The 22,672-nt window shown below is 45.0% G+C and overlaps 2 protein-coding genes across 14 annotated transcripts in view; one reads left to right on the top strand and one right to left on the bottom strand.

The window, feature by feature from the left end:
* mcf2l2 (MCF.2 cell line derived transforming sequence-like 2) overlaps positions 1-10,881 on the bottom strand; it is a 66,181-nt gene extending 55,300 nt beyond the window's left edge. For 3 of the 11 annotated variants that reach the window (XM_029828045.1, XM_029828048.1, XM_029828052.1), the window contains exon 1: positions 7,566-7,798. Coding sequence is in view for 3 of the 11 variants with exons in the window: in XM_029828047.1 (XP_029683907.1) it covers positions 10,375-10,453 (79 nt within the window). In the remaining 8 variants the exon portion in view is untranslated. Of the gene's footprint in view, positions 1-69; positions 105-7,565; positions 7,800-10,374 lie in introns of those variants that run through there. The other 8 variants (XR_003886250.1, XM_029828051.1, XM_029828047.1 and 5 more) reach the window with 7 other exon arrangements.
* On the top strand, positions 9,201-22,535 carry rfc4 (replication factor C (activator 1) 4). Of its 3 annotated transcripts, none has more exons than XM_029828061.1 (11): positions 9,201-9,435; positions 17,329-17,494; positions 17,747-17,825; positions 18,159-18,238; positions 18,643-18,762; positions 21,135-21,278; positions 21,352-21,472; positions 21,646-21,771; positions 21,849-21,929; positions 22,002-22,115; positions 22,220-22,535. In XM_029828061.1, exons 2-11 carry the CDS (start codon positions 17,379-17,381, stop codon positions 22,310-22,312), a joined length of 1,074 nt encoding a protein of 357 aa, XP_029683921.1. In that variant the 5' UTR covers positions 9,201-9,435; positions 17,329-17,378; the 3' UTR covers positions 22,313-22,535. The 3 variants fall into 3 exon arrangements, with proteins under 3 accessions (XP_029683921.1, XP_011618260.1, XP_011618259.1); XM_011619957.2 differs by lacking the exon at positions 9,201-9,435 and adding an exon at positions 16,869-17,081; XM_011619958.2 differs by lacking the exons at positions 9,201-9,435; positions 21,646-21,771 and adding an exon at positions 16,867-17,081.
* Positions 22,536-22,672: the final 137 nt, after the last annotated feature.

The following is a 22,672-nucleotide window of genomic DNA, read 5'->3' as shown; positions in this document are numbered from 1 at the left end:
CATAATCAAAGCAGATGTTCCTGTACACTATGCCAGCCACCTGGTAATACCGCTCCATGTATGCCTTACCTGTTAACATCTTGCACCCTGCTGTGATGTGCTGGGCTGTCTCAGGGGCATCTCTACACAGTCTGCACCTGGAGTCTTGTCTGGTATGGTAGACCCTGGCCTATTGCTCTGGTGCTCAGGGCCTGTTCTTGTGCAGCCATGAGTAGTGCCTCTGTGCTGTCTTTCAGTCCAGCCTTTGCCAGCCACTGGTATGTTTTCTTGATATCAGCTTCCTCAATTTGTCGGTGGTACATTCCATGCAGGGGCTTGTCCTTCCATGATAGCCCCTCAGGTTCCTCCTCCTTGGTGGGCTTTTGTTGCCTGAGGCATTCACTCAGCATTGTCCAGTAACATATTGCGTCACTTCCTGTCTTCTCAATCGTTCATTGTTTGCTCTGTGCACGGTGTGTTGTTTTCACTTTACTTAAAATTCAATTTAATTAAAATTGAACACTTGGGACATTCTAGTCACCCAATAACATTGCGAAATAACCCATATTAAACAAATACAGGGCTCTGCCGATTATCAGCGTTAGCATGGCCTCACCATCTGTTTCACCCGGTGTCTTTGTCTGTTCAGCGTGTGAAATGTTTAGTTACTCCTCTGCCTCCTTTAGTGAAGGAAATAGGTGCAGAAAGTATAGTTTATTTACGGCTATGGAGGCTAGACTGAGTGAGCTTGAGACGCGGTTCCGCAGCTTCGAGTTAGCTGGAGTTGTGTCAGGTAGCCAGGAGAAGCTAGCTGCTGCGGAGCCGCCTAGCGTAGCTACAGCTAGCGGTCCTCCGGCAGCAGCCGAGCAGCCGGCTAGCCACGGCGGCTGGGTGACGGTTCACAGGAAGCGTAGCCCAAACCAAAGGCCCACGGTGCACCACCACCCGCTTCCCGTGGCTAATCGTTTTTCCCCACTCGGCAGCACACCCGCTGAGAAACCGACCCTGGTAATTGGCGACTCTGTTTTGCGCTATGTGAAGCCGACTCCAGTGACCATAGTTAAGTGCATTCCGGGGGCCAGAGCGGGCGACATAGAAGCCAATCTAAAGCTGCTGGTGAGAAGTAAACGTAAATTTGGTAAAGTTATTATTCACGTCGGAGCAAACGACACCCGGCTTCGTCAGTCGGAGGTCACCAAAATTAACATGGAGTCGGTGTGCAACTACGCACAAACAATGTCGGACTCCGTAGCATTCTCTGGTCCCCTCCCCAATCTGGCCATCGATGAAATGTTTAGTTGCATGTTGTCGCTGGCTGTCACGGTGGTGCCCCGAAAACCAGGTGGCCTTTATAGACAATTGGAGCATTTTTTGGGGAAAGCACTTTTTTCTGGTCTGATTAGGAGAGACGGTGTCCATCCCACACGGGATGGTGCGTCTCTCATTTTTAGTAACTTGGCTAATTGTATTAGACCCAAAGTGACCTGACAATCCAGGGTCCAGACCAGGATGCAGAGTTGTAGTCTTACACACCTCTCTGCAGCTTCCATAGCACCCTCATCCACCAACAATAATATATTTAACACTATAGAGGTAGTCTTTGTTCCACGGTTAAAAGTTCACCAGGCACAGAGCAGGGGAGCGGTCAATCACCATAATAACGATAATGACAGATAATGCTGTAGCTAAGTTTAAGGAAGCAATCCCTGTGCTAATGCCAGGACCACCGTGTGTTTCCCCAATCATTATAATCTTAGCCCTGCTGAAGGTGCAGCAACCTCACTGAGAATCAGGCTTGATTATGTTGCCCCCCTGAAAAAGAAAATAGTAAATCAGAGGAGATGTGCCCCCTGGTACAATTCACATATCAGGACCCTCATGCAGAAAAAGCGCAGACTAGAAAGGAAGTGGCATTCTTGTAAAATAGATAGCTATCATGTAGCCTGGAAAGACTGTCTATTAATTTATAAAAAGGCCCTCCGTAAGGCTAGAACAGCTTATTTTTCTTCTTTAATTGATGAAAATAAGAACAACCCCAGGTTTCTTTTCAGCACTGTGGCCAAATTAACCAAGAGTCACAGTGTTTTAGATCCACGTATCCCTTCTTCCCTTAGTGGTGAAGACTTCATGAGCTTCTTCACTGATAAAGTTCTAGTGATCAGAGAAAAAGCTAACCAGGCCATCCCATCAACTGGACCATCACCAGATGTGCTGACTGTGGGAACATACAGGTTCTCCAACAAGCCCTTAAACTCCTTCAGCCCTATATATTTTTCTGAGGCGTCATCGCTAATTCAGAAATCCAAGTCCACCACGTGTCTTTTAGATCCCATCCCAACACACCTGTTGAAGGATGTTTTACCATTGACAGGCAGCTCTATCCTGGACCAGATCAATTGTTTAGTGACAGGTTATGTACCCCGGTCCTACAAGGTGGCAGTGATTAAGCCGTTGCTTAAAAAACCATCACTGGATCCTGATGTCTTAGCAAATTATAGGCCGATATCCAACCTTCCTTTTATCTCTAAAATTCTTGAGAAGGTGGTGGTGACTCAGTTACTGGAGCACCTGCAGAGAAACAGCCTGTTTGAGATGTTTCATTCAGGCTTTAGAGCTCATCACAGTACAGAAACAGCACTTCTAACCCTAACCCTAACCCTAAAAAAAAAAAAATTCAAACACAAGAATTGGAAGCGTTCTCCGATCACCTCAACAAAACAGACGATCATGTAAAATTCACCCGGGAAGATGTAAAAGGAAACAGTCTGGCCTTTCTGGACTGCGCAGTCAAGATCACTGAGGACAGAAGTCTCACCATCGAAGTCTACAGAAAACCTACACATACCGACCAGTACCTCCAGTTTGACTCTCACCACCCACTGGGACACAAGTTGGGAGTGATCAGAACTCTCCAACACCGGGCCAGAGAAATACCCACCACATCCCAAGGCAGAAAGAAGGAACAGGACCACATTAAGACAGCTCTCAAAACATGTGGCTACCCAGACTGGGCCTTCACCAAAACCTCAAGAAAGCGAGACCTCAGCAAAGGAGAGGAGGAGAGAAACAAACGCCGCAGCGTTTCCATCCCCTACCTGTCTGGAGTCTCGGAGAAGTTTAGGAGGATCCTCCAGAAACACGACATACCGGTTCATTTCAAACCCAGCAACACTCTCAGACAGAGGTTAGTACACCCAAAGGACAAGACACCAAGACCCAAACAAAGTAATGTTGTTTATGCTGTACAGTGCCAGGAGAAATGCAAGGAACTGTACATTGGGGAAACCAAACAACCTCTCCACAGAAGAATGGCCCAACACAGACGTGCCACCTCTTCGGGTCAAGATTCAGCAGTCCACTTACACCTAAAGGAGAGTGGGCACTCCTTCGAGGACAGCCAAGTAAGGATACTGGCCAGAGAAGACCGCTGGTTTGAAAGGGGGGTCAAGGAAGCTATCCATGTTAAATTGGAAAAACCATCCTTAAACAGAGGTGGTGGCCTGAGGCACTTCCTGTCACCCACATACAATGCAGTCCTCCACTCCTTCCAACAACAAAACAAACATTCACACCATTCCAGGAGACCCAGTGACTCATCACCATGTGATCCAGCAGACAAAGCGGAGACACCTCAACAGAAACTAGGTGAACGACCCGACCAACGACCCTGCTAACGACTCTCAGGTGACCACCCAGATCATTAGCATGCTAATGGTCCACAGGGGCTATATATTTTCAAGCTCTCTCCCCAGCGATTTCAGAACTGAAGAAGCCTTCTGGATAGAAGGCGAAACGTCTTCAAGAGAAGAAACCCAGTCCAGTTGACAGAGAAAACCACCTTGGATACAATGACCTGGATGACTGAGAATTTACACAGACACTTCTTAAAGTTACTAATGATCTTCTTATAGCTTCAGATCATGGACTGGTTTCTATGCTTGTTCTGCTGGACCTCAGTGCTGCTTTTGATACAGTTGATCACAGCATCCTGTTACAGGAACATGTGATTGGGATTAAAGGGACAGCACTAGACTGGTTTAGATCGTATCTATCTGATATATACTAGTTTGCTCATGTCCCTGGTGTTCCCTCCTCATACAGTAGGGTTAGCCATGGAGTTCCTCAAGGTTCTGTACTTGGACCAATCCTCTTCACCTTGTACATGCTTCCCTTAGGGAACATTATTCGGCAGCATGGGATACATTTTCATTGTTATGCTGATGACACTCAGCTTTATTTATCCATGAAACCAGAGGAGACAGAGAAGTTAGTGAAGCTTCAGACCTGTCTGAAAGACACAAAGTCCTGGATGTCTTCAAATTTCCTCCTCCTTAACTCAGGAAAAACTGAGGTCATGGTGTTTGGTCCTGAACCTCTCAGGGATAGATTAGATCACATGATCACTCTAGATGGTATCTCATTAACATCTAGTCTCTCTGTGAGGAATCTAGGAGTAACTTTTGACCAAAACCTCTCCTTCAACTCACACATTAAAACAGTCTCTAGAAGTTCCTTTTTCACTTGAGAAACATCACAAAGATCAGGAAGCTACTAACGAGGCATGATGCTGAAAAGTTAGTCCATGCATTTGTTACTTCTAGGCTGGACTATTGTAATTCTTTATTATCAGGGTGTTCAAACAACTCTTTCAGAAGCCTCCAGCTGATCCAAAATGCTGCAGCCAGAGTTCTGACAGGTATTGACAAAAGAGATCACATTACACCTGTACTGGCATCTCTTCATTGGCTGCCCGTTAAATTTAGAATAATTTTTAAAACCCTTCTTTTGACCTACAAGGTCCTCAGAGGCCTAGCTCCATCCTACCTGGAGGAGCTAGTGACACCTTACCAGCCCAAGAGACCACTCCGCTCTCAGAATGCTTATCTACTTGTGGTTCCCAGAGTCTCTAGGAGTAGAATGAAGGGCCGAGCATTTAGCTACCAGGCCCCCCTGCTATGGAACCAGCTCCCTGTCCAGGAATGGAAGGCTGAATCCATCTCTACTTTTAAGGTCAGACTTAAAACCTACCTTTTTGCTTATTGTTACTAATGCTGTAGTTCCAGTTACTATTATAGACAGACAAATTATCATACTTAGTGGGTCGTCTAATCATTAGATTAAGATCCTAGTGAGGTGAATCAGAGAGTCAATGTCACGCTCGTTCTTGGCATACAGCTTGATGTCATCCATGTAGAGGAGGTGGCTGATGGTTGTTCCAGGACAGGGTCTACCATACCAGACAAGACCCCAGGTGCAGACTGTGTGGAGATGCCCCTGAGACAGTCCAGCACATCACAGCAGGGTGCAAGATGCTAGCAGGCAAGGCATACATGGAGCGGCATAACCAGGTGGCTGGCATAGTGTACAGGAACATCTCTCTTCACTGAGTATGGACTGGAGGTCCCAGGGTCCAGGTGGGAGACACCCCCGAAAGTGGTGGAGAACAAGCAGGCCAAGATCCTGTGGGACTTCCAGATCCAGACTAACAAGATGGTGGTGGCCAACAAGCCTGACAAAGTGTTGGTGGATAAACACCGAAAGACAGTGGTGGTGATAGATGTAGCAATCCCGAGTGATAGCAGCAGGAGAAGGAGAAGAAGGAACACGAGAAGCTGGAGAAGTACCAAGGGTTGAAGGAGGAGATGGAGAGAATGTGGGGCATGAAGGCAACAGTGGTCCCAGTGGTGATTGGGACACTAGGGGCAGTAACACCCAACCATAGTAGATGGCTCCAACAGATACCAGGAACCACATCAGAGATCTCTGTCCAGAAGAGCGCAGTCCTAGGAACAGCTAAGGTCCTGCACAGAACCCTCAGACTCCCAGGCCTCTGGTAGAGGACCCAAGTCTGAAGGAAGGAGACACCGCCCAGGACGGCGAGGAAGAGATTATATATATATATATATATATATATATATAGGTTAGGGTTAGGGTTAGGGTCAATATCCAGGATGAAAAAGATATTAGTGATTTCCTTCATTCAAATCCATGAATGAAGGTGCTAGGTGAATACCTCAGGCAGCAGATGGAGACGAACAGCTGGAACCATAATGGGAAGACAACCCTCTGGCCAAAGTGTGGAGGTGGGTGATATCAAGAAATTGTGATAGAAGCTGGGACCTACCACCCCAGGCAACATCCAGGGTTCAACATCTACCACCCCAGGCCACATCTCCTCTCCTCTCCGAGTAGATCATTGATGATGTTGTTTCCATATAGTTTCTCTGTTTTTCTCCCCCACCCCCTCTGTATCCATCAACAGGTCTTACCGCCTTTATAGCTGTATGCTGGCCTGCCGACCTCCGACCCTGCTGAACCACTCTACTCTCATACCAGCAGCTTGTACTACTAATGTATCTCTATGATCTCTGCAACTTCTCTCTTCTACCTGTCCTCCCCCTTCTCCTCTCTCTACCAAACCAGCCATCAGCAGGAGGGTCCCCCTACACGAGCCTGGTCCTGCTCAAGGTTTCTTCCTGTTAAAGGGGAGTTTTTCCCTGCCACTGCTGCTTGTCAGGGCCTGGGATTCTGTAAAGCACCTAGAAACAATTTTGATTGTAACAGACAATATATAAAGATTGATTGATTAATTGATTGATTGATTGACCACACCAGGCAACATCCAGGGTGCAACACCTATCACAACATCCAGGGTGCAACATCTGCCACCCCAGGCAACACCCAGGGTGCAACATCTACCACACCAGGCAACATCCAGGGTGCAACATCTACCACACCAGGCAACATCCAGGGTGCAACATCTACCACCCAAGGCAACATCCAGGGTGCAACATCTACCACCCCAGGCCACATCCAGGGTGCAACATCTACCACACCAGGCCACATCCAGGGTGCAACACCTATCACACCAGGCAACATCCAGGGTGCAACATATACCACCCCAGGCAACATCCAGGGTGCAACATCTGCCACCCCAGGCAACATCCAGGGTGCAACATCTACCACCCAAGGCAACATCCAGGGTGCAACATCTACCACCCCAGGCCACATCCAGGGTGCAACATCTGCCACACCAGGCCACATCCAGGGTGCAACATCTACCACTCTTTACCACTACCACAGATCAACTGTGCAGGCTGTGCAAAGAACCCCCTGAGAGAATTCAGCACATAACAGCAGGGTATACGATGCTAGAAGGTCAAGCATATATGGAACATCACATCCAAGTAGCTGCTATAGTGAACAAGAACATCCATCCATCCATCCATCCATCCATCCATCCATCCATCTACCCATCCATCCATCCATCCATCCATCCATCCATCCATCCATCCATCCATCCATCCATCCATCCATCCATCGTGTGTCTTCAAAAAGAGTTAGATTTTAGATGATAAGATGATCCAGATAAAATTTCTGCATTGTTAACACGAATTTAAATGAGGAGACATCAGGATTTTTCCAAAATATTTTCTGTGAGAAAAACACAGATTTTTATATTTTAAATGAGCTGCAAATCAGATAAGAATTCAAACAGCACACAACACTCTTGGCTGTGTTGAATGTGATATTCAAAACACTTTCAAAACTGAAGGAAAACTAGAAGGAAAGAGGTCCTCTCTTACATATCACTGATCCCATTCTGCTGCTGCTCACACTCTGAGGCAATCTGTGAAGGTTCCAAGTCACCAACAACACAACACACACGCTTACACACTCACGCTCACTCCTGTGGTAGACTGACTGCGCTCACTGCCTATCCTCACTCTGACGAGTCTGCTTCTCACTGCTGCAGAGCCAACCCACCAATTCTGTGTGTGTGTGTGTGTGTGTGTGTGTGTGTGAGAGAGAGAGAGAGAGAGAGCGAGAGCGAGAGCAATGCACAGTAACTGAGCTGCTGGACCACACTTCTCAATGTTTCATTTCCTCTGTTCTAAAACATCTGCTTTGATGTGCCTTTGGTCCATCACCCAGTGCTTTCATCCCAAAGCTCTTCCTTCTCTTAGCTAACCGCAGCAGTCTCAGTTTTTACAGGTTGTGACTTTTCACTCATCCATTGTTTTCTCAGAGCGGTTGAGGTTTACCCCCACCATTGGTACCGTCATAGTCTGAACTGAACATAGTTAAGTTGTTTTGCAGGCGAGAGTTCCTGACCCCTCCCTCTTTCCCCTCTTCCTTGCTCCTGAAGCAAATGTGCGTCAGAGGGTTGTGTGTTTAAAATAGAACATTTAACCACAGCCTGAACGGCTTTGTTGTTCATGTGTGTACCAAAGGAAATGATGCTTTTCAGAAATAAAGGCCCCCACGCAGAAAGACAAGTCAGCTGATGTCTGAGCTGTTTCAACAGCTGACTGCTCGCTTCAACACAACTGTAGGTCAGCCACAAAGACGGGCGGAGAACACACACAAACTTCAGTTTGTCCTGAAGAAAAGTGGTCTCGTCGTTCTAAACAAGTGTGGACTGTAATAAGCATCAGGGTGGGGGTGTCATTACATCATGAGTTACATCAATGCAGGTCTCGGCTACCTCACTGGGAGTGACCTTCTCCTGTTTTAATGCCAAATACTGGAACCAGACCGAAGGCTCCAGCACACATCCACACAGCTACTCGCCCTTCTATACCCTTCTGCACCCTTCTATATATAGAAGGGTATACCCTTCTATACCAGTTACTTTCAGATCGTTCAAAACTGGACATTAACGGCAGTAGGTGGGCTGCTCATGTGAGTCTGTCCTCTTGCATGCAGACTATTTGGGATCTTAGCTTAGCTTAGCTGTGATATTCTGAGAAACCGCTGTGGTCATGATGTTGGGAACTCACAGCCATGTTCTCCTGGGGAAGCCACATGTTTTGGTGCTAGTTTGGGGACTTTGAGGAGGTTCGGCCTGCTGGGAGTGTAATCTGTTTGTTGTAGAGGCCCACAGTGTGAAGCAGATCACATTATGTTGTTCACCTGATCACCTCAACAAGAACTGCAGAAATCAGTGATCAAGAACAGACCCAGTGTTCCTTCTGACTGTAGTAGATGACTCCACAAACTGTCCTGTACTCTCAAAGAATCTCATCCCTCCTTCAGTCAAACCTCCCTGAAGTGGATTACATGAAGGTCACTGGTGTGTGACACAGTGAGGGGTGGGGGTGGGGCTGAACATGAATCTGATTGTTCGTGTGAGCGATGCTCCTCCCGCCACCTCAGTGGTGGAGGAGGAGCCATTTTCTGGGCCTGACGTGCTGAGAGTCCCTAATAAATCATGCATGAGGGAAGCAGCAGGCTGAGCGGCATCAATCTGTGTTGCTGTGATGTCAGCAGCCCCAGTAGTATATCACAGAATGAATCATTTTCTCAACTGGCAATGAGATGGGCTCTTCCAGGAAAATCCTCTCACAGATATGCATACATTTTTTCTGTTGAGCATGTGGACATGCAGACATGCAGAGAAAGGCTCAGGAAAAAGCACAAGATGTCTTCATACTTTCATCAGCAGCCACTGAAGTAAGTCATCATTTCATCTGAACACTGAACCACCAATTAATCAGTGCTTAAAAGTCTCCTCTGACATGTGAAGCTATATTAGATACTGTGGAAACTGAACAGCTGCCAGGTGGGAGGAAGGAGACCCCCCTGGACAGCTCCAGCACATCTTTCAGTAACACCTGGAGAAGAGCTGTGTATGGCATGAAGCCTTCAGCTCACCGCCTTCACTATTAACACTGAATCGAACTCCCATATCTGCTGAAGAGCTGCTGTTTCCATAGTAATGTGCCAACCACCCCTTCTGATCACTGAAGGCAGTGCTGCGCTATCCAGCATGGCACGTTAACCTAGTTCTCCACCACGCGCAGACGTAATGGGATGCACAGTGGCAGTAAAGAAGAAAAATATGACAAAGAAACAGAAAGTGGCCAAAGATGAGGAGGATGAAAGACGAGTGGGAGACATCTGCAAGAAAAAGAAATGAGGGAGGAAGAGAAGGAAGCAGAAGGCATTGTGGGAACAGCATAGAAATATGGGCTCCATGTGTAAATGTCTGTTCCATGTTCCACGATTGCAAAAGCTGCATGTCCCTAAGTGAAATAAGCAGGAAAATTAGCATGTTGCTATGCTATGCTATGCTATGCTATGCTATGCTATGCTATGCTATGCTATGCTATGCTATGCTATGCTATGCTGTGAAACCAGAACCAAGCACATCGGGGTCTGAGCACCCTCAAAATAGAAATTTCATGGACATTTGTTGCCACATGAGGCTGTTTATGTGATGCTGCTCACGTGGAGACGTCACTGATGACCTGAACGCAGCTTCTGTGTGGTCCTGATGAGGGACACACACACATCCTCTGTGCCTACTGCCACGTTTGGGTCAGCATGACCACCTTGAGAACATTGTTCTAAAGCATTTCGACGAAGGGTGGGGGTGTGAAAGTGACTCACCGACATGAGCGATGACACACTGCACCCTCTGTAGCAGCTCCTGGACCGACATCTCATCGTCTCTGAGCCAGCACAGCATCTCAGGGCGAGGTCGGAGCTGCTCTCCTCCAGTCTTCCTCTCTCTCTACCTCTACCCCTCCTCCTCCTCCTCTCCCCGATGTCTTTTCACTCTCCCTTTACACACAAATGTCCCCTTTTCTTAAGAAAGCAATATTCATCTAGTCAGACTCATAACGGTTATAATTACCACATAATAATAGTAATAATAAAAAGAAATAAGAAAGAAAACTGAACAAATGAAACAAATTAGCTCTGCAATTCACCAGATAGGTACCTAGACAGTTAACTTCACCATCACTTCACTGCTGCGTCAGTAAAGTAATTGGACAAAATACTGTAAACATAAATAAACAAAAATTGTTTACAGGTAAAAACATTGTCATCGGATGGAAAAAAGGCTTTCTAATCCACAAAGAGATGAGTGGGTTAAGATGATGCTCCACACAAAGCTGAGTCACACGGACAGGAGGAGTCCCAGGGTCGCTACCTGCCTCCCTGCGGACACTCATGAGGCGGGGCGGGGGTGCGGACAGATGAGTGGGCGTCCGGAGAAATCCCGGATTATGGATCTGTGCTGCAGATGGACTGGATCCTCCTGGCCTCCCACTTATCCGAAGGCAGAAATGTTCAATAATAATATTATTAACAATAACATCATTGTTAATAATAATAATAAAATTAATGCATTTGATTTTCCTTAGTACAGTCAGGAAAGTTAAGAAACCCCCAGCTCATCCGTAGTTCAGTCCCAGCTCCTCTGCTGATCACACTCCGCATTTTCACAAAGTCCCCCAAACAGGTTATATTTGCATAAATCCAGATCTCCTGGGACTGGGAGACATCTGCAAGCACCCAGCCAATTACAGATGCCTCTAATGGCTTTTAAAGCACGCCCAGGAGCTCAGAGACAGCAGAGCGTCAGCCATGGAAGATACTCTAGATCATAGGTGTCAAACTCTAGCCCATGGGCCAAATTTGGCCCGCAATGTAATGTTCCATGTTCAGTTGTTGAGCAAAACTAGTTTGGGTCCATATCAAAAGGTTTCCTGCTGGAGGAAGATTTTTTTTTCAGTAAATATCAATGTTGGCCTGTAACTTTGTCCCAGTTTTGAATTTTGGCCCACTGGGTATTTGAGTTTGACACCTCTGCTCTAAATAGTGATCAGGGGCATCTGCTGTAACTGTATTAAATAAGAAATCTTGATCTTTATTTCTACAGTTTGAGCCTTGCCTGCACTCATTGTGTGGCCTAATTAGCTAAAATAGTTCAATTTAGTTCCAGATACACATAAGTGGCTTCTCAGTGAGGAAATATGTTGGCTGTCCGACAAGCAGCTGGGACTGCAGCGGGAAGCTCTGATAGCCTGGCCGCCTGTGAGTGCTTTGAGACGTGGAGGAGCTCACTGCAACACCCGCTCCTGGCTGAGGACAGTAACCGCACAACTTTCACCTTCGGAGTGTTTAAAACGCCATAAATGTCCCTCAAAATGTCGCCAGATTTGTTGTTACACGCCTCTGCGAAAATCCATGCCACAACGACTTGGAAAGTCGCCACAATGAGCGGGAATAGGGTCTAGTTGACGACGCGACACTCATTGGATGCTTCCGCCGTAGTGACGTCATTTGTTTTTAATCGGAAAACGTTCACGCGTCTAGGGATAAAATTTCTTATTTCCATATTCACAAATGCAAATTCTGCAAAAGAAAAATGCTTGTTCAAGTTTTCCAAAAGCAAATTAGGTTTCATCTCCAAATTATTTCATTTCTTCCCTTGTAAAGGCAAAACAAGGAAGACCTCGATTTTTTTGTGCCCAACTTATTATTTTAAACTACTGTATCTTTGGTGTTTCCGCCTCTTTTGCCCTACTGGCCTATATTCAATACACAATACACAATTTGTGTACTTTCAGATTGATGACTTATATGTATGTTTTTTAATTGTTACGTTTTTAATAAAACTCTTTGTAAAAAACAAAACAAAAAACGTAAAAATGACGAATTTCTTAGGTGAGACAGGGACCTTGAGCCCTAAAGCCCTTGAGCTGACTAGTCTGTATGACCACAGATAGAAACATAAAGACAGAAAGCAGCAGATCTGGATCCGTCCTGCTGGTTCTGACCTGGTGCCTAAAAAATGGAGCTCATGAGAAAAGCGACTCGTTATAAACTCCTTATAGACTGGTTACTATCACCAATACAATACAATACAGCAATCAGGATTAAAGCTCAAATCTAGAGCAGAGGTGCCAAAATTCAAAACTGGGACAAAGTCATTGATATTTACTGAAAAAAAATCTTCCTCCAGCTATAACAGGGAACCTTTTGATATGGACCCAAACTAGTTTTGCTCAACAACTGAATATGGAACAAGCAAAGCTTAACACAATACAATATATAATTTATTATTGCACACATGCAAAATCGAAATTCAAATAAAAAAAAAACATATCACTGGCATACATTTCTTCTCTTTTAAATTTCAACAGCAATTTTTTGCCATTGTAAGTTAATGTAATGTAAATGTAATGCCTTTTCATTTCTTCTACTTTCTGGCGCCTTTGAGTCATTTCCAGGTGCTTGTGCTTGTATTGGTGTTGCGTTTTATAGTGTCTTCTATTGTTGTTCTCCTTGTAATGCACATTGGCTCCACATACAAGACAGACAGGTCCGTCATTTACATATTCTGCCTCCTACTCCTACTTCAGAAAGGTCCTATTTTCTGGGCCAGCTTTAATAGTCAATTGGCATGGCTTCGCGGGCCAAATATAATTACATTGAGGGCCAAATTTGATCCTGCCGGGTTTTCTATCCCACTGAATGCATTTTCAGCCTGGTAGGACAGAAAACCCAGCAGGATCATGGTCCTCAAGGACTGAGTTTGACACGTGATCTAGAGCATCTTCCATGGCTGACGCTCTGCTGTCTCTGAGCTCCTGGGCGCGCTTTAAAAGCCATTAGAGGCGTCTGTAATTGGCTGTGTGCTTGCAGATGTCTCCCAGTCCCAGGAGATCTGGATTTATGCAAATATAACCTGTTTGGGGGACTTTGTGAAAATGCGGAGTGTGATCAGCAGAGGAGCTGGGACTGAACTCCAGATGAGCTGGGGGTTTCTTAACTTTCTTGACTGTACAAAGGAAAATCAAATGCATTCTTTTTATTATTATTATTATTATTATTATTATTATTATTATTATTATTAACAATGATGTTATTGTTAATAATATTATTTTTGAACATTTCTGCCTTCGGATAAGTGGGAGGCCAGGAGGATCCAGTCCATCTGCAGCACAGATCCATAATCCGGGATTTCTCCGGACGCCCACTCATCTGTCCGCGGGGAGGCAGGTAGCGACCCTGGGACTCCTTCTGTCCGTGTGACTCATATCTAAACAGATATTCTGCCTCCTACTTGTTCAGAAAGGTCCTATTTTCTGCCTTTCCTTTAATCATTTTTCAGAGCGGTAGTGCCAGATTTAGCATTAGCATATAAGGTCACTATGACTACTTCCTCTTTCTTGGTGGTTGGTAAACCACAAATTGGTGCATTACCACCACCAGCTGATGTAGAGTGTGGATTTTCACACCAAAACACCAGCAGAGCATTCTGGTATTTGTAGTATTAGCACATGCACTTTAAGCGATAATACCGGCGGGCAAGCTTTAATAGTCAATTGGCATGGCTTCGCGGGCCAAATATAATTACATTGTGGGCCAAATTTGGTCCACGGGCCAGAGTTTGACATCTATGATTTAGAGAAATTGTTGTGTCAAAGGGGCCAAAATAGTGATTATTGTGACACAACTGTAGTGCTCTATCACTGTTCAGCACATAAGTATTTACTATCTGATCCTTCTATTCCTCCCAGTTTACTTCAGTGGGAGAACTTTTATATTTATTCTTTTGACAAGACACTTTGACTATAAGTACAACTAATTGAGTGTGCTTATTTTTTATTGTTATCGAACATGAATGATTTTTTTTTGTCTTTGTACAACCTCGATTACATGACCTCAACAGTAAGCTGCCTGGAGGCAACCATGGTATGGAACAATGAAAGCAGATTTACCATGAAGACTCAGGGGTGACAACAAGGAGTCTTCACATCAGTGATCTGGCACTGTCTCACCCTGAGGGCCATAGCTGGTTGGTCCCTTAGGAGAAGCCTGTTTATGATGTTGTGAGGAGCCAAACTGTTAAATCCCACACTGACACAAATAATAAAGCTTTTGGAAGATACAAACACAGAGGGGAGATCGTAGTCGTCCATTAAGGTCCAGTGGAGAGTCAGGTGGACTGTTGGAAGATGTTCTTCTGAAAGGCTTCTTCACTTGAGGCCCAGACAATTCTGGTAAAATCCTCTTGTGAATCGGAATAAAATGTGCTTAGTCTGTCACATGTTTGTGTGACAGAGTCAAAAGTGGAAGTGTTGAGCTGGGCCTCCCCCACTGCGTCACACCACAAACCCTCATGCAAATGCTGAGAGGGAAAATAAGTGTGTGTTGACACTGATGGAGATGCAGGAAGGCTTGGGTGTGTGTGTGTGTGTGTGTGTGTGTGTGTGTGGGGGGGGGGGGTCAGCATCTTGAAGAGAAGCTCTCCCAGCTGCTGCCCCATCATGTCCCTCAGTGCTGTGTGCCAAGGCAAAGAACACCGACCCAATGATGACGGAGCGCTCCCAAATCTCACACCCCTTGATTGGCTAACAGAAGCATACCTGTGGCAGGCTCACACACTTGAGTTATGAGGTGGTGTTGCTGTTCCCTTCATCTCAACTCTTCTGCTCACTGCTGTTCATGAGGACCTGTCCCATCCTCAGTGTTTGGAGTGACCCCTCCTCGGGATCATGCCTGATCATGCTGAGATTTGATACACATCCTTTAAACACCACAGCCATCAGGATTTATCAAGAACTTTTAAACAGCTAAATCAGTGTGCTGAGGGGAAAAAAAGACTGCTAAAATCAGTTTAAACAGCTCTTGTCACCGCATACTTTATCATGAGGGCTTGAAATGTTCTGAACACCAGGTCCAAAATACTTCTCCTTACTCACAGCGTCCCCTGCTGGTGACAGGATGCAGGCGTCCACTCTGTCTGATCCTGATCCAACAACAGAAGTTGATGCTCTCAAATTTAGAGCATCAACTTGTTGAGCATGATTTAGAATCTATATCAAGATGTCGAAGCTACATCATAAAGGCTTTGAAGTCAGCTGCAATTACAGGTGTGCAATAAATTGTGTTCCTTCATGCCTTTAATGTACTCATAGCTCCAAAAATGTGATGCACGAGGAGAGTGACAAGTGCTTCCATCTGACGGGGTCATTTTTATGGGCAGTACACTATAGCCCCCCCACTTCTCTTTTTCCCACACATGTTATTCAGATTCCTCCTTCAGAATAGATTGTTTTCCAGACCTCGGTCATGAAAAACACATCCTGTATACAAATGGATGTGGCCGCTGTGGCCAAACGATCTGATTCTGTTCAAACCTCCCTGTAGGAATAAGATTAGAATCTGTGAGTTTATAGAATGTGTCTGAGTGCATATAAACTGCATTCAAATCTGGTTAAATTGGGTACCTGTCTTTGTATTGACTCAATAAGTTAAATTTCTCAATAGAATTTGCTTAGGCGACATGATGCGACTGTGGCTGTCTCAACAGTGTGTCATCGAGCCTGTTTTTAGTGCAGCTCTGGCATTGTATGTGTGTAAAGTATATGCAAACTAACCTGGTTTGAAGCGCGATCGCAGACTAAAAGAGTCCTAAAGAGCCTCCTGCAAGGATTAACAGAAAAGAGCAAAATAGTGTTTTGTAGTATATCAACTAAATATGATTATGACTAAATAATTACTAACTAAATAATTAAATAAACTAAATACCTGTGAAATTCAATTGTATATGATTAAACTATATGCAGCCAGTTCTGGTGGTACAGCAACACCTGGGAGCACAGGAACAAGAACAAAAGGGCCAGAGCCACCAAAGATGCTCCTTGCAGCTTTTAATCTTACTATAATTGTGATTTTTTTATTCTGGCTCCCATAGTGATGAAGAGGAAATGACGCACTGGAAAGAGAGAAAATCAGATCTTCCAGCACAGTGGGCAAGGTTGAAGCTCCCTCATTACCGACATGCACTCGTCTTTTTACCCCGTCCTCAACGGCTAAACCTAACATCCCAAAATGTAGGAGACAGAGATTGTGTGGGCTGCATTGGGACACTTCAGTGATCCACAGTGAATAAAGTAAATATTTAGTGTAATATGACCTGCGGGGGTCCTTTAGTGGTAGGGCTGATTTTAATGAACTGCAATAAATCACTGGTTCAACAAAAACAAGTCAAACGATCAGCTTTCCATCAATAACTTTTTCTACTATCAATAAATGGAGGAGAGGAAATAACGGAACTATGCGTCAGACCCAGAATCCCTTGCGTGTTTTTGGGCGGATGTGTCATCACCGGAAGTTGTGTTTCTCTGCGAGGGCGGGAAGGAGAACTCTCCGCCAGCTTGAAAACAAGTGTCTTTTTACGGACGTAGCGTGTATTTTCTGACTCATTTGCGAGAGGATTATTGTTTTATTAAAACTTGTTATATCTTCTGGTGGTGAATATTTAGGTCTCGTTTTGTTGTTGAGGGTGACAAAAAGTAAGTGTGAAGCGTATATCTGCAAAAACAGTTCTAATTCTATTATGGCATGTTAGTGTATCCAGCTTTATCAATTTATCCGTACTCTTTACATTTTGACACTTTACAAACTAAATTAAAATACGTTCATCCTTCACGGTAGTATCATTACTTATGGCCACATAATTTGATTTGGAAATACTGAGGAACTTGTTACTAACTTGTCTGTACATCCTCCAATCTTTCACACCTTCCTTGGTGCATGTAGGGTGGACTGGCTGGAGATTTCTGCTATCTGCAAAACGAAAAAGAGAAGTCATGCAGGCATTCTTGAAAGGAGCGACTGTCCAGGCGCCCAAAGCACAGAAGGAAAAGGCCTTAGCTGGGTCCAGCACAGAGAAGACGGTCAAGGCTGTTCCTTGGGTAGAGAAATAGTGAGTGACAGCAAAATATGCATATATAGCTCTTTGTTAAAAAAGAGTGTTTGGGTATCATTTTATTTTAAAGGAAATAAATATCAAACCGCTGCCTTTAATTCTGAAATTATGTGAGAAATAGAGAGTCAGCCACTAAAATAGCTGATATTTTGTTAAAAAATAGACCAGTGTTTAACTTCTAAGTTACATTTACGTGGTAGGGGAATACATTTTAATCCATGTTAACGGCAAGAATTTCTGGTTTTGCAGCAGGCCAAAGTGTGTGGATGAGGTGGCCTTTCAGGAGGAGGTGGTGGCTGTTCTGAAAAAATCTCTGGAGGGTGCAGATGTAAGTATGCTCACCTGGAATTATAGCAGCTCTCCATCAGATGAAACATTTTATATAGCTTTAGTGATAGTTCTGATTTGGTCAGCATCCCTTTATCTGAAATGAAGATGATCTAGAAGATCATATTGAAATGCACAGTAGGTGTAATTTGACAGTCCAGATGTCATTAAATGTACCACCATTACCACCCTTATTGATTTATGGGACCAGTTGTGTACCCACATCTGCCTGCCAGTGTTTGAAGCTATTCCTGTTCGTACAGCATGGCTTTTTTGTTCTAAAGTGAAGACAAGATGCTGCTTGCTTTGTCTTAAATATATATTTTAATTTTAGCTCCCCAACTTGCTCTTCTATGGCCCTCCTGGAACAGGAAAGACCTCCACCATTTTAGCTGCTGCCAGAGAGCTGTATGGGTAAGACACCTGCTGTTCGTTTACATTGATCAACATAGCAGAATTCTTTTAAATGTTAGGGGATTGATGATAAGTTACATTTACATTGATTAGCCTTTTTCCCTAATACCCTACCTTTTCTAGTCAACTGAATCTTTAATTCATATCCAGTTTAAAGAATAACACAATCCCACACCTCTGACTGGAGCATATTTTAGGATTCAAGACAGACATTGTATTGTATCGTGGTGGTATCGTTAAAAAAGACGACTGAGTAGAAGGCACCTGTTAAAATGATTGCAAGCAGCACGAGGGCGTGTTTGATGACCAAGTCCCTGGAACATATTTACTGGTCAGTCAATCATGTTGGATCACCTGATTTTATTGTTTTGTTGATGCACTTTTGTTCTTCCACTGTGTCTCAGTCCAGTGCTGTACAGACAGAGAGTGCTGGAGCTCAATGCATCTGATGAACGAGGAATTCAGGTCATCAGAGAGAAGGTGAAAACGTTTGCCCAGCTCACGGTGGCTGGGACTCGGCCTGAGTAAGTCAACATTCCTGTGTTATCAAAAATAAGGGTCGCTGGTGTCCCGCTCACATTCCGCTCACATTCTGTTGCCTCCGAGCCCAAGTCGGTTGATTTTGAGTACCTGCCGATACAAGTGCCGATTCAATACCTTTGCAATGTAGTGAAAGAACACATGCAAGTTGTCTCTTAAGGTTTTATTATTCAAACACAGAAAGCTCTAATCATCACTTCTGAATGGCATTTATAGCACCCCCGACTGGTGACAGGAAATGACCAGCTTATAGGTACGAGTACGCTTTGTACGCAGGTTGGAAATGGTGTAAAATTCAACACTAATGAGCGTGTGAGGTGGCGCTCAGTGCTGCTGCAGCTTTAACTGAAACGGCCCCTGAGAGTGCAGAGCTCCGCCAAGCAGGCTCCTGGAGAGAGATCAGAGTTGACTTCCTTTCATGGAGGTTGTGCAACTTACAAACAAGCTACTCCTTTCTGCACATCTTACACAGGTGACACAACAAAGACCGACAAATGCCTGCTGTCACACAACCACCTAGACGGGGGTAGTTATTACTGAAACCACAGTATCGGATTATGATCCACGGTGGTACACCGGTATGCTGTGTACCACAAAATAAACAAGTACTAGATACCCATAGAAATGATTTCCTTTTAAATAGACATCTTTTCTTCAATAAACGACCAAGCAACTGTCTATAAAATCAAACATCAGACAGAAATATGTTGGTTGGTTGAATATCTTTGTTACCCGAGTGGATGCGGTGGGTGCTTGTTTCTCATTTAGCCACCCAGGTTTGTCGTGTTGAAGGTGCCACTTTAAGATATTCTAGTTTCCATCCCATTCTGGTTTTATCCCTGGACAGCCTGACAACAGACTGATCTCCGAAGGGCAGAGAGTTCCCACCCCGTTCCAACAAATCATGTGCAGCTATGCAGTATTTAACAGAAGCTCATATGTGAAGTTGGCCTGCGTCAGGTAGCCTCATGAACTTTCATGTAGCCTCAGGTAGCCTCATGTACTCTCATGTAGCCTCAGGTAGTCTCTTGTACTCTCATGTAGCCTCAGGTAGTCTCATGTAGCCTCATGTACTGTTTCTCAGCGTTACGGTATGTAGCGTTATGCACTTTTACAAGGCTGCTCGAGTCCCTTCTGTTTTCAGCACTGCAGCTGGAGAAGCAGACCATGATGCTGCTGTTGCACATAATGCTCAAGTGTGCTGGGCTATCAAAGTTCTATGGCGTGTGACGTTCTCACCTTCTATTTTTCTGACAAATTTTAATGTCCCTGTACGCATCACCACAGCTGCCACCACCTCTGATAAAGCTTCCTAATGTCACCTAATTGAGATGAGCCTGAAGATAAAGTGGAGGGATGTTGGAGGAAAGGATGTAAGGGGAGTTGGGACAGAGTTACCCGTCTGAACCAAACTTGTGCCCAAAAAGTCTTTGCCTGCAGCGTTGTGGAAATACCTCACATTGCAGCCATATAATGAGAAACAGTCTGAGGTGCAAAGTTTGTTTTTCCCTCGTTGCACCTTTGAAAAGTAGCGACGTTTCCTGGTGTACCGGTGCTCTGCAGCCTGTGTCAGGCAACCAGGAAGTAATTCCACGCTGCACGTATTAATTTATTTTGTCAACCATGCGTGTATCGAGGCTGGTGTTGCTTCATGCAGTAACGCCATCGGTGACGTTCGAAGCCTCGCTGCCTGTCTGTACCACTGACTTTACTGTCCTGCCGCAATGGCTACACAGGTAGACCCTGTCTGCTCTAACTCCTGTTGCATGACTCACAATCCTGAGTTTGGCCAAATCATCTGATTGGCCACAAAAGAAAGACACATCTCATGTCTCATATCTCAGTGTTTCCTTTGTTGTTCCGCTCAGGAGTAAGAGCGACATCAACATTCCTCTTCTTTGAGTGATGAAAACCAGGGGATTGATTTTATAGCATATCAACAAATGGTTTCTCACCTAATCAACACAGGTATTTCCTTCAAAAATGATCCCGTCAGTTCACTGAAATCAGTCTCACCACATCCTGACGTTTATGGTCAGATGTTTTGCAGTTATTTGCTCCCACTACTAACCAGCCTGTTGTCTGCTAACATCTGCTCAATGGTCTCAGGACATCTCACTCTTTCATACTCTACCTTAATGGCCTTTCAGATGTTTCTTTTATTAAGGTTCATCAAGGGAACAGCAATGGCGAATCACATTATTTTGCCAGTATTTGCTGCTGTGTATCTGATCTAGCATCTACTCCAGTTTTGGCCTCTCTACCTCCCCTCTGGTCATGCACAGAAGTGGCATTTGTATTCCTGGCTCTATCTCATATTGAATTATTCTAAAAGCCAGTGTTCATATTTCTGCAGTGGGAAACTGTGTCCTCCCTTCAAGATCATCATCCTGGACGAGGCTGACTCTATGACACCACCTGCTCAGGCTGCTCTCAGGCGGACTATGGAGAAAGAGTCCCGCACCACTCGCTTCTGCCTCATCTGTAACTATATTAGCAGGTGAACTTCATCATCAGAACAAGACCTTCACTCTCTTGCAGTGTGTTTAACATCAGTTATTCTATCTGTTCAGAATTATTGAGCCTCTGACCTCCAGATGTTCCAAGTTCCGCTTCAAACCCCTCGACAATCACATCCAAGAGACGCGTCTGCTGGATATCTGTGAGAAGGAAAACCTCAAGTACAGCAAAGAAGTGAGGAAAGCAGATATGAGCTGACTGGTGAACATGGCGCCTTAGTTGGACCACAACCTTGTCTTGAACTAAGACCAGACAGTTTAAGACTTGTGAAGCACTTCTGTTGTGATTGCGGTGGATTGTCCTCCGCAGGTTTATAGCCTAGTTTTGGTGGTTCTTTGTGTTCGTAGGGTATATCTGCACTGGTGAGGGTGTCTGAGGGAGACCTTCGGAAAGCCATCACCTTTCTCCAGAGCGCTGCTCGACTTAGCATTGCTAAGGAGATCACAGAACACACCATCACTGAAATTGCCGGGGTAATTCAGGGGTCATGTGTGACGAGAGACAACGGCTTGGCTTCACTATGGACCTCTCACTCTCTGGTGTCTGACAGGTGGTTCCCAACAAGATGATTGACAACCTGCTCCACATCTGCTTCAGAGGAACATTTGAGAAGCTTGAGGTTGCAGTGAGGGTGTGTGTTGGTTTGTGCTTCTGCCACGTGTTTTGGCCCCCTGTGATTGTGTCATGTGATGGACCCTGACAGAACCTGGTGGATGAAGGATATGCAGCTACTCAGATCCTGAGCCAGCTCCATGAGTCCATTATAGAGAAAGACTTTGGTGACAAGCAGAAGTCGGCCATCGCAGAGAAGATGGCGGTAAGTAACGGTGGTGGGTGTGTTTAGGAAATAACTGCAACATAAAGTTAACAAGGGTCAGCAGATACATCTGGAGTCGGTTTGTGTCTGTGTGTCTTGTTCAGGTTGTGAGTAAGTGTATGTTAGATGGAGCTGATGAGTTCCTCCAGATGTTGAGTCTGTGCTCAGTCATCATGCAGCAGAGCTCACAGGACTGAAGCCGATGTCCCAGGAGGGGTCGCGTCAGCGTCAGCACGGCGCGCCGCAGGCGTCTGAAGGATCACCACTGGCTACCAGATCCCGGTGGCGACGAGATGATGGGCTCTGATCACACCTGTGCTTCACTTCATCACAATGACTTTTGCTTTCTTCTCTTCTTCCCCCTTTCAGTCAACTCTCTTCTGACAGATGTGCTGAAAAATAAACTTTTTGTGAACTGTTTTTCCCTGAGATCTTTGGGATTCATGAAAACTGCTTTTCAAAGGCAAGAATTGTGACATTGTAAAGAGTGGTGTGAATGATGATTCCATGATGGCTACTAAAGCTGTTTCACCACAGTTGAGTCCAGACGCCTGCTT

The sequence above is a fragment of the Takifugu rubripes genome, chromosome 20 (genome assembly GCF_901000725.2).
Source record: "Takifugu rubripes chromosome 20, fTakRub1.2, whole genome shotgun sequence".
Taxonomy (NCBI): domain Eukaryota; kingdom Metazoa; phylum Chordata; class Actinopteri; order Tetraodontiformes; family Tetraodontidae; genus Takifugu; species Takifugu rubripes.
Note: the sequence above shows the minus strand (reverse complement) of the source record. Positions and strands in the feature narration are given on the sequence as shown.